A 12197-nucleotide genomic window follows, 5' to 3' on the forward strand; every position below is an offset into this window, starting at 1 on the left:
CAGTTTACATTATAATATATATATATATATATATATATATTACAAAAATGACAATCACTATATATGTTAAGGGGCGTGCATACAAGTTGAGAATTAATCGTTTAATTTGTGCATCCTCAACGAGTACGACAGACTTGTGTTGTGAGCCTCCACCTACATCCGATGACTTGCTACTATTATTGTGTCCAATGAGTCTTGAACTCGAGACATTGCGAATGGTTCATTTTTGTTTTCAGAAATAACGCTAAGTACCGCTAGCTTACATTAGAATTCACTAATATTATATATAAATAAAATTAACAAAAAAAATGTAAATATTTTACAATAAAATTTTGAAAATTTAAAATTAGGTTAATCTTTTATATATATATATATATATATATATATATATATTAGTAATGGCCATGGGCATAGGGTTAATCTTAATTATAGGTTGCTTAGTTGACATGTTTAAGAGAAAGATGCTCGGTTATATAATAAAATATTAAATTTCACAAAAATTAAAAAAAAAGAAAATTTATAAAATAATTCCAAAAAATCCTGAAAAATAAAAACATTATAAATTATCAAAAAATGAATTAATTGAATGAAAAATATTAATTTTTTATTAAAATTAAACCATCATCATTCACATAATAAATTTCATTAAGTATCAAATTTTAAATAAATTGATTATATTAAAAAAATAAAAAAATAAATTATTTTTTATTTTAAAAAGATTAAAAAAACGTACTATTATAGTAAAACGACATAAATATTTGAAAATTTGCCATTTTATTTATTATAATAGATATTTCTTGAACTTTGGTATCTTTTAAAACTAAAAAAGGCCCGGCCCGTTAAGAAAACTTTGTAGGCCGTGGGCCCATAGAGCCCGCCCGCCCGCCCGCCAAGTTCGGTCCGACAAGAGCACCAGGTGACATGGTGGACACTGTAGTATTTTAAATTTAATTTTTGTAGTTTTTATTTGAATTAATAAAATTTTGGTTTAATTAATAATATAATAGGAAACCTTGACATAACCCAGTGGTTTAACCAGCTTTAGTGCTATACAGGGCCTTGTGAGAGGTATATATAATTTGCATCTCCTCTCTAAAGTTACATGAAATTATGAAATTAGTGCATCTCTGTATGTGTTTATTTTTTAACTAAACTATATATATATATATATATTTATTAATAATTTATTTTTAAGAATATTAATTAACAAAACAATTATTTAATTAAACAAAAAATTTGAAAGAAATAAGGTTATTTGTAATTTATTCGATGAAGATAATTCGGTACTTTTCAAGGGTTATATATGTATATTATATTTTATAGGGGTTTAGATGCAAGTTAGATCACAAAGCACGGATCTCAACGCTTCCGATTAGCTAATCCTGACCGCCCATTTAGAGAAAGAATGATAATGTAAGAGAGAAGAGAGACGGAATGAGAGATCACACTGAAGGACCAGCAATGGCGCACTCATCGAGGGTCACCTTCTCGTCGGCGGCGGCGAGGGCGGCGGTGGTAGACGACGATGACTTCGATGAGGAACCCGGCGAGGTCATCGAGTCGGCGCCACCCCTCCGCGTTGGTGAGGAGCGGGAGATCCATCCATCTGGGCTCAAGAAGAAGCTCCTCCGCGCTGGCCGTGGTTGGGAAACCCCTGTCTTCGGGGATGAAGTCACAGGTCTTGCATTTTTTTACTTAATTAACGATTTCCAGACGGAAGATCTGATTTTTGGCATTGGTTCTTTGTGATTCTTCGTTTATAATTGAAAAAGTTGGAATTTTTGTGCTTCTTATGTGTGATTTCAGTTCATTACGTTGGTAGATTGATGAATGGAAGCAAGTTTGATTCAAGTCGGGATAGAGGAGACCCTCTCACTTTCAAACTCGGCAATGGTGAGATTTCTATTGGTTTTCTTCCAATTCGAGTTGTGTTCTTTCAATTAGTTGATGTAGCTTCAGAGATTTTTATTGGATCAGTTGTCTTGCTTCTTTGGATGAGATATTGCAGTGTTTTCATGGGTGCCTTTTCTGTAATTAGGAGAGGTAGTCAGTGGGTTGGATCATGGGTTAGTGACAATGAAGAAGGGTGAATTGGCATTGTTCACAGTGCCATCTGATTTGGGCTATGGAAGTGTTGTTGGTATTCAAGGTGTTCCTCCTGGTGCTGACCTCCAGTTTGAAGTAGAATTGGTATCATGGCTCACTGTGGTGGATATCTGCAAGGATGGTGGAATTATCAAGAAAATCATGTTCAGCGGGGATGACGTTCAAGCTGGTGATCTGGATCAAGTTACAGGTGCTCCTTTGTCAATCTTGTTTGAGATTCCATGGGCTAGTTTTTGACAACTTTGTGCCAGCATCTTTTTAGTCTCTCGCTGTCTTGTGGCATGAATGATCTTAATTGGCTTTTCATCATGTTGTCTTCAGTCAAATACCAAGTGAGGTTATCAGATGGTAAACTTGTTGCAGAAAGTCCTGAAGGAGGATCTGAGTTTTATGTCAATGAAGGTACTAAAACCCATGTCATTAATATGAGAATTATTTTAGTATTTTATTTTTGTGCAATCATGCGCTTATATCAAGCTGAATTAGATGCTATTATTGTTGTTTTCCTTTTTAATGATATGTTATTTTGACATCTTTATGATGCCAATATCCTTTATACAAAGCCTTCACAAATCCTTAATTTATGTCTGAAATTTGACCTATGTAATAATGTGCTATAATAAGGAAATGTTGTTTTACTTTCTTTTGTGAAATTTTGATCATTCTTTATAATGCAGGGCATCTATGTGAAGCTTTTCCAAAGGTCCTAAAGACTATGAGAAAAGGGGAAAAGGCTGTTGTAACTGTTCAACCACAATGTATGTCTCGGTAGCAAATTGACCCTGATATTTTAAGGTTTGAATGAGTTGCTCTTGTTAGCTTAACTTGGTTTTAACACTGCTAGATTATTGCCTGTTCTAGCTAGCCAAAATGTGACACCGATTAATGAAAATCATGTTCACTTTGCTTGGATTTGCTGCTCGAGGAAACCTTCATAGAAGCAGTGTTCATGGTAGAACCAACATAGTGAGACTCTTTGTAATTGTTAATATTGATCAGATCACTGTAGACCTCGATGCTTGATTCAGTTTTGCACTTTCAAGTTGGACCTTTTTATTAACAAGAATTTCATTATCAAGTTTCTTTCAAGGATAAACCGTTTTGCAGTTGAACTTGTATTACATTGAATGTCCATTGCCCATTCAAAAATATTTTTCAACACTAGTTTGCACTTTTTTTTTTTGGGTCAAATCTGGCTGTATGATCATTTGCTTAAGATCAATTTTCTGTTCCTAATTCACCTTCGAATTCTATTCCTTTTCAGTTTGCTTCCTTTCTCCACACTTGTGTCATTCTGATTGTTTTGATGAAGACATCCTGATTAGGAGGATCTGGAATTAAGGATATTTTCAGCAAGTTACCTGCCAGAAAGTTTTCTGATGACACAATTGACTTGCACAATTTAATAGGATATATTTGTGGCCTACCAACATCCATGATTTTCTTCATCTCTTGACTGTAATCTGCTTTATTTCTTGTTATAACATCATATAGACCACTGCAAAATTTTCTGGCTTAGTTCATTCTTTTCCTGCAGATGCTTTTGGAGAGCATGGGAGAGAGGCTGAAAATGGATTCCAAGCCATTCCGTCAAATGCAGTTCTCACTATTGATGTTGAGTTGGTATCTTTGAAGCCTGTTGTGGATGTTAGTGGTGATTTGAAGGTCTTGAAAAAGGTACTGAGATCAGGAGAAGGTATTCATAGACCAAAGGATGGAGAGGCTGTTCGAAGTAAGTCTTTGCATTTGTGATGTGCACTAATTGTCTGCAATTCTTTATTTATATATGTTTTGATAATTATTTATCATCAACCAACAAATCTAATCCAAATCACAAATAGAAGCCAAAATTTCCATTTGGGAACAAGGACATGTATAGAATCCTTTCTTTATAATATTTGTATCTCAATTCAGTTAGGTACACAGCGATGCTTGAAGATGGCACCATATTTGAGAAATTAGGCTTTGATGGAGAGCTGTTTGAGTTTGTTATAGATGAAGGTAAATATAATTCAAATTTTCAGGTAAAAATGTTTTTATTTTTTCTATTTGATTTTATCATGCTAACTGCAGTAACGATTGCTCTTTATCTGCTTTATTTCTATTTATTGTGAGATACAGAACAGGTAGTTGCTGGTTTAGAACAAGCAGTAGGAACAATGCTGAAGGGTGAACTATCTGAAGTCACAGTGAAACCAGAGTATGGCTATGGGAATGATGAGACTAAGCGAGATCTTGCAATACTTCCTCCATGTTCAACCTTAATATATCAAGTGGAGATGGTGGACTTTACGAAGGTGATGATGCACCTGATCAGTTGATGAAGTTACAGATTTAAAATTTACGGCAATGAGTTCAATTTTTTTATTTTAATTCACAGGAAAAAGAACCATGGGAGATGAGTGGTCCTGAAAAAATTGAAGCTGCAGAGAAGACAAAAAAAGCAGGCAATGATCTTTATAAAATTGGGAAATTTAAGCGAGCTTCAAAGAAGTATGAAAAGGTATTCCAAATGGGAGTAACAAGGAATGAACTTGTTATAGTTGAGTAATAATTAATCTTTTGCTACTTTGTCAGGCTGTGAGCTATATTAATGAAGATGAACCTCTTGAGAGTGGTGAAGAAAAGCTTGTTAAATCTCTTAGAATCACCTGCTGGTTGAATCACGCCGCTTGCTGTCTCAAATTAAACAATTTTCTTGAAGCCGTCAATCTATGCTCAAAGGTAAGACGAACAAATTCGTATTTTATCAAGTGACATTCATAAAGATCCCAATTTTTTTTTTCCGGTCATTTAGGTGCTAGATGTTGAGTTTCACAATGTGAAGGCATTGTATCGACGAGCGCAAGCTTATATAAAAACCGCCGATCTTGATTTAGCTAAACTCGATATTCAGAAAGCATTAGAGGTTGATCCACAGAACAGGTCAGAGAGTCATATATATAATTGTGCCGCCTTCTCTTATCGTCTTCTAATTGAACAGTTGAATTATAGGGAGGTGAAATCACTGCAAACAACACTGAAACAGCTCCAACTAGAGAACAACAAAAGAGATGCAAAGCTCTATGTGAACATGTTTGCATCGACGAGAAAAGACACGGACGTCGTATTAAAGGTGACATTGTTAAAATCAAAAGTCGGAAATTAATCAATACATAAATTTTCACCGATACTGTGAATTTTCTCATGCAGAGGCTGAAGGTCGAGAAGGCAAATGCTGATGAAGTGCAGGCAATGGAATATGAACATTCTGCGGTAGTGACAATTTGTTCATATGATTTACTCTGTTTATATGAAGAAATTATAACTAACTCTGAATAATATATATATATATAAAATCTTATGCAGAGTACTGAGATTGAGAAACCACATGAAGAAGAAGCTGTGGGAGATTCAGGAGTTCAAATAATGGAATTATAAAAAAAATAAAAAGAAAAAGAAAGAAAAAGGAAAACAGATACATTATAGTGATCTCAATATTCATGATCTTATGAGTGATGCTGAATTCTTCTTAAGTTGTAGTTTGTTTGTCATCTATGTTGTATGGGTTTCACTTCTTTTCCCTTGAGGATTTTTTTTTGCATGTATACCCTTGTTATTTTGGTTAATTTTAGGCTTTTTTAGCTAATATTAATATGTGAAATTTTATTAAAAATCTTTGTTTTGTTAACTAAATTCTCAAATTTCAGTAACATTAGAATGAGAAAGGTATGAGTGAAAGTGCATTTAAAAATTATTTAAATTCATAAAAAAATAAAAAAATACTATTATTTAATTAATTTAAGCATTTTTTTATAAAATTTTTGAAGAGGATGACGTTTAGATTTATAACCATGAATTGATTATTGAAGAAATATTAGCCAAACGAAACAAGTAGGTTTATTTATTTATTATTTTTTTAAAAAATCTCCAATAAAGACAAATTTGATGATTTGTTTAATTTGTCTACTCCATGTATGTTTGACTTAAGTGATAAAGGTGACAAGTGTTATTTTACAAGTGGGTTTATTTAAGTGATAAAGGTGACAAGTGTTATTTTACAAGTGGATTGTCAATTATCTCACAATGGATTGTCAATGAATAGATATGTATAGTGATGTATTAATTATAGTGATTTATTGGATTAATATACTCAGCCTAATGTTATATAAAATAATTAGAGTTTATCATGCATATGTACTGTTGACCCAGAAATTCAATCATAAGTTTGCTTATTCACTATATAAGTAATAATGTACTAAGTGATTGTTTCAGTGCACTGCCCAGTGGTTGTTCTAGTGCAGTGATTGTTTAAATATATTTATTATAATTATTTTGTTATCATTTTTATTTCAATGATTATTAATGTAAATAAACAATCCAAAATTATTGAAAATAATTCAACCACCAAGGATGATTTTGTAATTACATAAAAGCATTTTTCAATGCAAGATGATGATATTTTCGTAGTACGAGCTAATCGTTATAGATGATGTGATTAATTTTTTTTAATGAAGGAGTGGTTTATTCAATTTTTTTTTAATTATGATCAATTATTTTTGAAAATAATTCTAGAAATGATTGTCTGGATTGTACGTGTGCTTTTTCCTTCCTTATCTTTTGCTTTTGAGCAAGTCTCTTATCTTTTGTTGTGTCATTTTCTGAAAAGTTTTCCTGATTAATCATATCTTATTAATTTTTAATAATTATTTTCTTTTTGAGAAAAGTAACTAAAGGTCCCCCAAAATTCGCAGAAATTTTGTAATTCCATGCTATACTTTTTCAGTCTGGTGTTAAGTTATCAGAGAAAAAAACTACAATACTAAAAAATGTGTGGGTTTTTGTATTTGTTTCGTTTTTTTAATTGAAGTGATTTATCCATTTTTTTAAAAAACTATAATATTTTTGTACTAATTCACAAGAAAAATTACAGATTTGTGAAATTCAATAAAAAAAGGTAATACCATCTATTGGTTGAGAGCCTTGAAAAAAAGTAATTTAACATTAAAAGAAGGGATTGGAAAGTATATTGTATTCATTGTAACAAAAAAAAAAGTACCTTGAATTGAAAAATATATTGAATTGACAAATATTATTTTGTGGTACTCTAACAGTACCACAAAATAATATGCTCTAATTTAAATACTATTTATGGTATTATTTAAATAAATTTAAGTGAGTTTTTCTTAAAAAAAGAAGAAGACATATTTAAAAAATTTATTAATTCTATATAATTTTATAATTTTTTAAAAAAATAAAAAACGCTTATTTTTATGGCCCTTGAGTTAAATCTTTTAAATGACGAATTTTTATTATTAATATGATGGATGATTGAGTTAATCTATAAATCATTTTAACTGATGTATTTTCATACTTGCTAATCCCATCAATTAAAAAAAAAAAATTAAATAATAATAAATCTCTAGGACTAATATAAAATATTTCTGGAAGTAGAATTCAATTTAAATATAAAATTTTTTCCCCGCACGGAAGTAAACACCAGAGATTAGAACTCATCATAATCTCCATTTTCCAACAAACTTATTCAATTATCATTTTCCACCGGAACTATGACTTCTTGTCTTCATCTCCAGCCATTGTGTCTGCTGCTGATGCTGATCCTATGGCCACTGTTCATCTCTGCTTCCATTGTTACTCATCTTCCTGGTTTTCATGGTCCACTTCCCTTTCACCTTGAGACTGGGTGAGCTCATGAAGTTCTAATTACTGAATTCCATGAAAAACTAGATGATTTTAATATCTGAATATTGGTTGCTTTTTTGTAGATATGTTGGTGTGGATGAAGTGCAACTCTTTTATTACTTCATAGAGTCTGAGGGAAATCCAGTTGAGGACCCTCTTATTCTTTGGCTCACAGGTGGCCCTGGTTGCTCTGCTTTCAGTGGCCTTGTCTTTGAAGTTGGTAATTTCTCTGTTTTTCTTTTCTTTTTCTTTTCCTTTTTGTTGTTAAATTTGAAAGGGAGAAAAGAAAAAGAAAAGGAAAAGGAAAAAGAAAGTGTTTTTTTTTTTAATGGACTTGGTGATGATTGTTAGGTCCTCTGAAGTTCAGGAGTGTGGAGTATAATGGTAGCTTGCCAACACTTGTGTATCATCCTTTCTCTTGGACTAAAGGTGATCTGTTTTTCAGTTTTGTTGACAATTTTCATGATCTTTTTTATTCAGTAAAAAGTTTTATGATTTTTATTTTTCAGGTCTCAAATGTGATCTTCTTAGACTCTCCAGTTGGAACTGGGTTCTCATTCTCAAATACTCCAGAGGGATATGTTGATGGTGATATCACTTCATCCAATAGAGTGTACAAGTTTCTCAGAAAGGTTTTCAATCACATAATCCTCATCACCTTGTTTTGCATTTGATTGAATGGTCTAAATAGTAACTGAAAATCAAACTTTGTGTTGTGATTAACAGTGGCTGATTGATCACCGTCAGTTCCTCTCCAATCCTCTGTATATTGCTGGTGATTCATATGCTGGCATGGTTGTCCCATTCATCACTAACCTGATATCACAAGGTAACCTATCACATCTCAAACCAGTTTTGCTAGTTGATATCTATGTTGTTTGTTCTATCTAAAATGTGATGCTGTTGATATTTAGGCATTGAATCTGGGACTCAGCCTCCTCTGAATCTCAAGGTAGTGATAATCAATTTAGTCTTAAAAGAGCCTAACTATATCCTTTATTCATTTATGTCTATCTGTAAAACATGATTCACCTCTTTTAGTATGATACTGATGTTATTGTTTCAGGGATATTTGATTGGCAACCCAGGAACCGGAGAAGCAATCGATCTGAATTCTCGCATCCCATATGCTCATAATATGGGGATAATTTCTGATGAGTTATATGAGGTGATGCATTTCACTTCCTACATTAAAATCTAGTTCTAGTGTTAAGGTTATGAAGTTCTATGCTGATTAGCTTTGCTCTGGTATGTATGTCAATTGTTTATGGTATATATAAAAGATTTGATGAAGAGATGACGATTATATGTTGCATCAAACTATTTTTAATTTTGCAGTCCACCATTATTTCTTGTGAAGGAGAGGATTATGAAAGTCCTACCAATACTGTGTGTGCTGAGAAGCTTCGAGTTGTGAATAAGGTTCTGTTATTCATACTTCACTAAATACGCTATACTATACATAATTCCACATGAAAGCTTGAAGTTGTCACCTCTTGACCTTGCAGTTCATTAATGAAATTCATAAGCCGCATATTTTGGAGCCAAAATGTCCACGAACATCTCCGAACCCAAGGAACATGGCCGGAGAAAGGAGATTTCTCAAGGATGAGCACGAAGAGCTTATCGCCCCACCACCTGTTCCCCCTCTTAAATGCAGAGTGAGTTTTATGCTCTTGAGATCTTTCATGCTTTAACAACTACTTAATTACTGAATTTTTAGTGTTTTAGAAAATTCTCTCTGTGCTGTGTGAGAACATATAGTCAGTCTCTTGTTAAGAAACTAACTTATCATATTTCTGATTTCAGTCTTATGCTTACTATTTGTCCTACATTTGGGCAAACACCGGTGCCGTGAGAGATGCTCTTCACATCCAGAAGGTAAATCAAAGGGAATCTGATATGTGTATCATTTCTGATATATGTTGCTCACTTGTCATTTATTCGAAGCAGGGGACTGTGCCGGAATGGATTAGATGCAACGATTATTTGCAGTATGCCCACGATCTTCCAAGCAGTATCAAATACCAGCAGAAGCTCACAAGCCAAGGTTATCGAGCTCTTGTTTACAGGTGAAGCTAGAGCTTGTAGCAAACCCGTACGTGTTTATCTTTAATTTGATGAATCTTCGTACTACAGTTACTAACACCATGCTTTTCTGATTAATAAAAGTGGCGATCATGATATGCTGGTGCCACATATAGGAACACAGACATGGATAAGATCTTTGAACTACTCCATTGTCGATGACTGGAGATCTTGGTTCTCTAGCGGTCAAGTAGCGGGGTGAGCTTGATGGGAATTAATAAGACTAGTAATTGTTTTATTGATCATGCACATATCTGTATTTGTAGACTGATGTTGTTCTTTGGATTAAAATTTTTCAGATACACAAGAACATATGTCCACAATCTTACATTTGCCACTATAAAGGTATGGCATACAATAAAATTTTGTCGATAAGAACTTTTAAGTCAAAAAATAAAGATGCTAATGCAAATGTACTCATTTATACAGGGTGCTGGTCATACAGCTCCGGAGTACAAACCAAGGGAGAGCCTGGATATGATTAAAAGATGGCTTTCATATCAACCATTGTAGTTTAATGACACATCTTTTGATCAAATAAGATTCACAGTTTGCACTTGTTTTTCTATTAACTGTACCATGAACATGTGTTGATGAAAAAGTGGATAAACCACTGATTTATCGAGATGAACATGTGTTTTATAAACAGTTTGTAGTAGTGAATAAAAGTCATTCAATGTTTGAATTATTTAATGTTCTCTCCACTTTTGTCATCAAATCTCAATATTATATGAGTGCACGGTTGATCTTTGTATTATTTTCTAGAAAGGAAAAACTTTTTGGGTATAAAATTTGGGATGGCCAAATACTGCTCAGTACTGGAAATGCATGTGCTCGAGACTTGGTTTATAAAAAAGCTCGTTTATTAAATAAACAAACCGAACTCAAGTAGATAATCAAATTGAGCTTGAGCTTCAAATTGCTTGGCTCGTTAAGACTCGTGAGAAGCTTGGTACTATACCATATGATACTATAGTAATTTAAATATTTTTTAATTCAGTATTGTAGCTATGTTATAGTGATTAAAATTACTGTAGCACATGTACTACACCTATATTACTATAGCAATTACGGTACCACTCTGCACTATAACTATTATATTGTAGCTACTTAAGCAAAGCTCGAACTCGAGTTCGTTTCAAATAGAATCGAGCAAAGTCTGAACATAACAAAGCTTGGCTCAGCTCGGCTCGATCGCAAAGCCCTATATGGGCATAAGTAGGAGGCGGATGGACAAGTCCCTCGATTATCAGTACTGTAGCAGCACTATGCAACATTGTAGAAATATTGCAAAATATTGTGTAGTATTATTTGCAGATTATTCATGGGAGGAGTTGTATATATTCTTTATCTTTTTCAAAGTTATAGGGTAAATGGGATTTATCACTGTGAGTTATGGGTTCTAATATATTATTTTGGGTACACATATCCAGCCATTATTTCTCTGAGTGTTAGCTCGCTTCACATAATAAATTTTTAGAGGATTGTTAAGCCATTGTAATTGGTACATTACCATATTTATCTATTCTTTTGACACCTCCCGTATGAGACAACACTTGTAGCTTTTGTCAAAAGAGAAAAAAAAAGATGAAGTAGAAAAGCAAATGGGATTCTTTTTTTGGTATTTACAAATTTATTTATTTATTTTTCATAAATTTTATTTTAACATTTAAGAAAGATAGAAATTGGATAGGTCCATGCAATCTAATTTTCAATGGTACTTCCGTGCGTTGATGTTCTTTGTTTGTTATCAATGAGCAACTTTATCTTTATAATTTAATTTTTGCAAATTAATGGTTGGCCAAATGACACGCTTCATTTATATTTACAAATATTTTAAAACATAAATTTTTTAATATGTCACTAAACTTTGGCTCATTTTCTCTGAATTTCAATTTGCATCAATTTAGTCATTCAACATTAATTTGATTTCACTAGGTAGTAAATCAAAGAGATTTTTGCCCCCAATTGAAATGATGTGGCTATTTTTTTGATGACATGACATCTCTAATAAATTTAATAATGTGTTATGGGAATGATTGATTTGAATTTTCAGACAACTATATTATCAATTGAATGTTGAAATCTCTTGATTTATTGCTAGTTGAAATCAAATTAAAATTGAGTGATTAAATTAATGCAAATCAAAAGTTCAGTGATCAAAGTGAAAAATAAATCAAAGTTTAGTAGTCTACTGAAAAAATTTACTCAATATGCATGTCTGGCCCTCTCTTAAATCATCATTGTCTACAATTTCCCACATTAATTTAACATATTTTAACAATATTTTTTATCCATTTATTCCTCTTCAACTTCTTGTC

The 12197-nt window shown here is 32.5% G+C and overlaps 2 protein-coding genes across 5 annotated transcripts; both read left to right on the forward strand.

Annotated features, from left to right (window-relative positions):
- Positions 1–1436: 1436 nt before the first annotated feature.
- On the forward strand, positions 1437–5674 carry LOC120277769 (70 kDa peptidyl-prolyl isomerase-like). The gene is made up of 14 exons (XM_039284612.1): positions 1437–1678; positions 1807–1893; positions 2039–2296; positions 2428–2508; positions 2784–2864; positions 3644–3838; positions 4021–4107; positions 4228–4403; positions 4487–4609; positions 4684–4830; positions 4904–5031; positions 5101–5221; positions 5299–5361; positions 5455–5674. The coding sequence occupies exons 1-14, from the start codon at positions 1462–1464 to the stop codon at positions 5524–5526; spliced, it is 1836 nt and encodes a 611-aa protein (XP_039140546.1). The 5' UTR covers positions 1437–1461; the 3' UTR covers positions 5527–5674.
- A 1898-nt stretch (positions 5675–7572) lies between these two features.
- On the forward strand, positions 7573–10462 carry LOC120277775 (serine carboxypeptidase-like 7). 4 transcript variants are annotated; one of them, XM_039284626.1, is made up of 14 exons: positions 7573–7789; positions 7872–8008; positions 8140–8214; positions 8296–8420; positions 8515–8617; positions 8703–8740; positions 8855–8956; positions 9127–9210; positions 9297–9449; positions 9598–9669; positions 9742–9860; positions 9961–10074; positions 10176–10221; positions 10306–10462. In XM_039284626.1, exons 1-14 carry the CDS (start codon positions 7656–7658, stop codon positions 10387–10389), a joined length of 1386 nt encoding a protein of 461 aa, XP_039140560.1. In that variant the 5' UTR covers positions 7573–7655; the 3' UTR covers positions 10390–10462. The 4 variants fall into 4 exon arrangements, with proteins under 4 accessions (XP_039140560.1, XP_039140553.1, XP_039140563.1 ...); XM_039284619.1 differs by having other exon boundaries at positions 8140–8420; XM_039284636.1 differs by lacking the exon at positions 7573–7789 and having other exon boundaries at positions 7873–8008; positions 8140–8217; positions 8298–8420.
- The last annotated feature ends 1735 nt before the right edge of the window (positions 10463–12197 follow it).

This window comes from Dioscorea cayenensis, chromosome 2 (assembly GCF_009730915.1).
Source record: "Dioscorea cayenensis subsp. rotundata cultivar TDr96_F1 chromosome 2, TDr96_F1_v2_PseudoChromosome.rev07_lg8_w22 25.fasta, whole genome shotgun sequence".
Lineage (NCBI taxonomy): Eukaryota > Viridiplantae > Streptophyta > Magnoliopsida > Dioscoreales > Dioscoreaceae > Dioscorea > Dioscorea cayenensis.

What these genes read in the sequence shown, in the direction of transcription:
- LOC120277775 (XM_039284619.1), top strand. Translation starts at nt 7,656, where the DNA reads ATGACTTCTTGTCTTCATCTCCAGCCATTGTGTCTGCTGCTGATGCTG. An exon ending in CCCTTTCACCTTGAGACTGG is followed by an intron (nt 7,790 to 7,871) that starts GTGAGCTCATGA and finishes GCTTTTTTGTAG; the next exon opens with ATATGTTGGTGTGGATGAAG. An exon ending in TGTACAAGTTTCTCAGAAAG is followed by an intron (nt 8,421 to 8,514) that starts GTTTTCAATCAC and finishes TGTGATTAACAG; the next exon opens with TGGCTGATTGATCACCGTCA.
- LOC120277769 (XM_039284612.1), top strand. Translation starts at nt 1,462, where the DNA reads ATGGCGCACTCATCGAGGGTCACCTTCTCGTCGGCGGCGGCGAGGGCG. An exon ending in TGATCTGGATCAAGTTACAG is followed by an intron (nt 2,297 to 2,427) that starts GTGCTCCTTTGT and finishes TGTTGTCTTCAG; the next exon opens with TCAAATACCAAGTGAGGTTA. An exon ending in TGAGTTTTATGTCAATGAAG is followed by an intron (nt 2,509 to 2,783) that starts GTACTAAAACCC and finishes TTTATAATGCAG; the next exon opens with GGCATCTATGTGAAGCTTTT.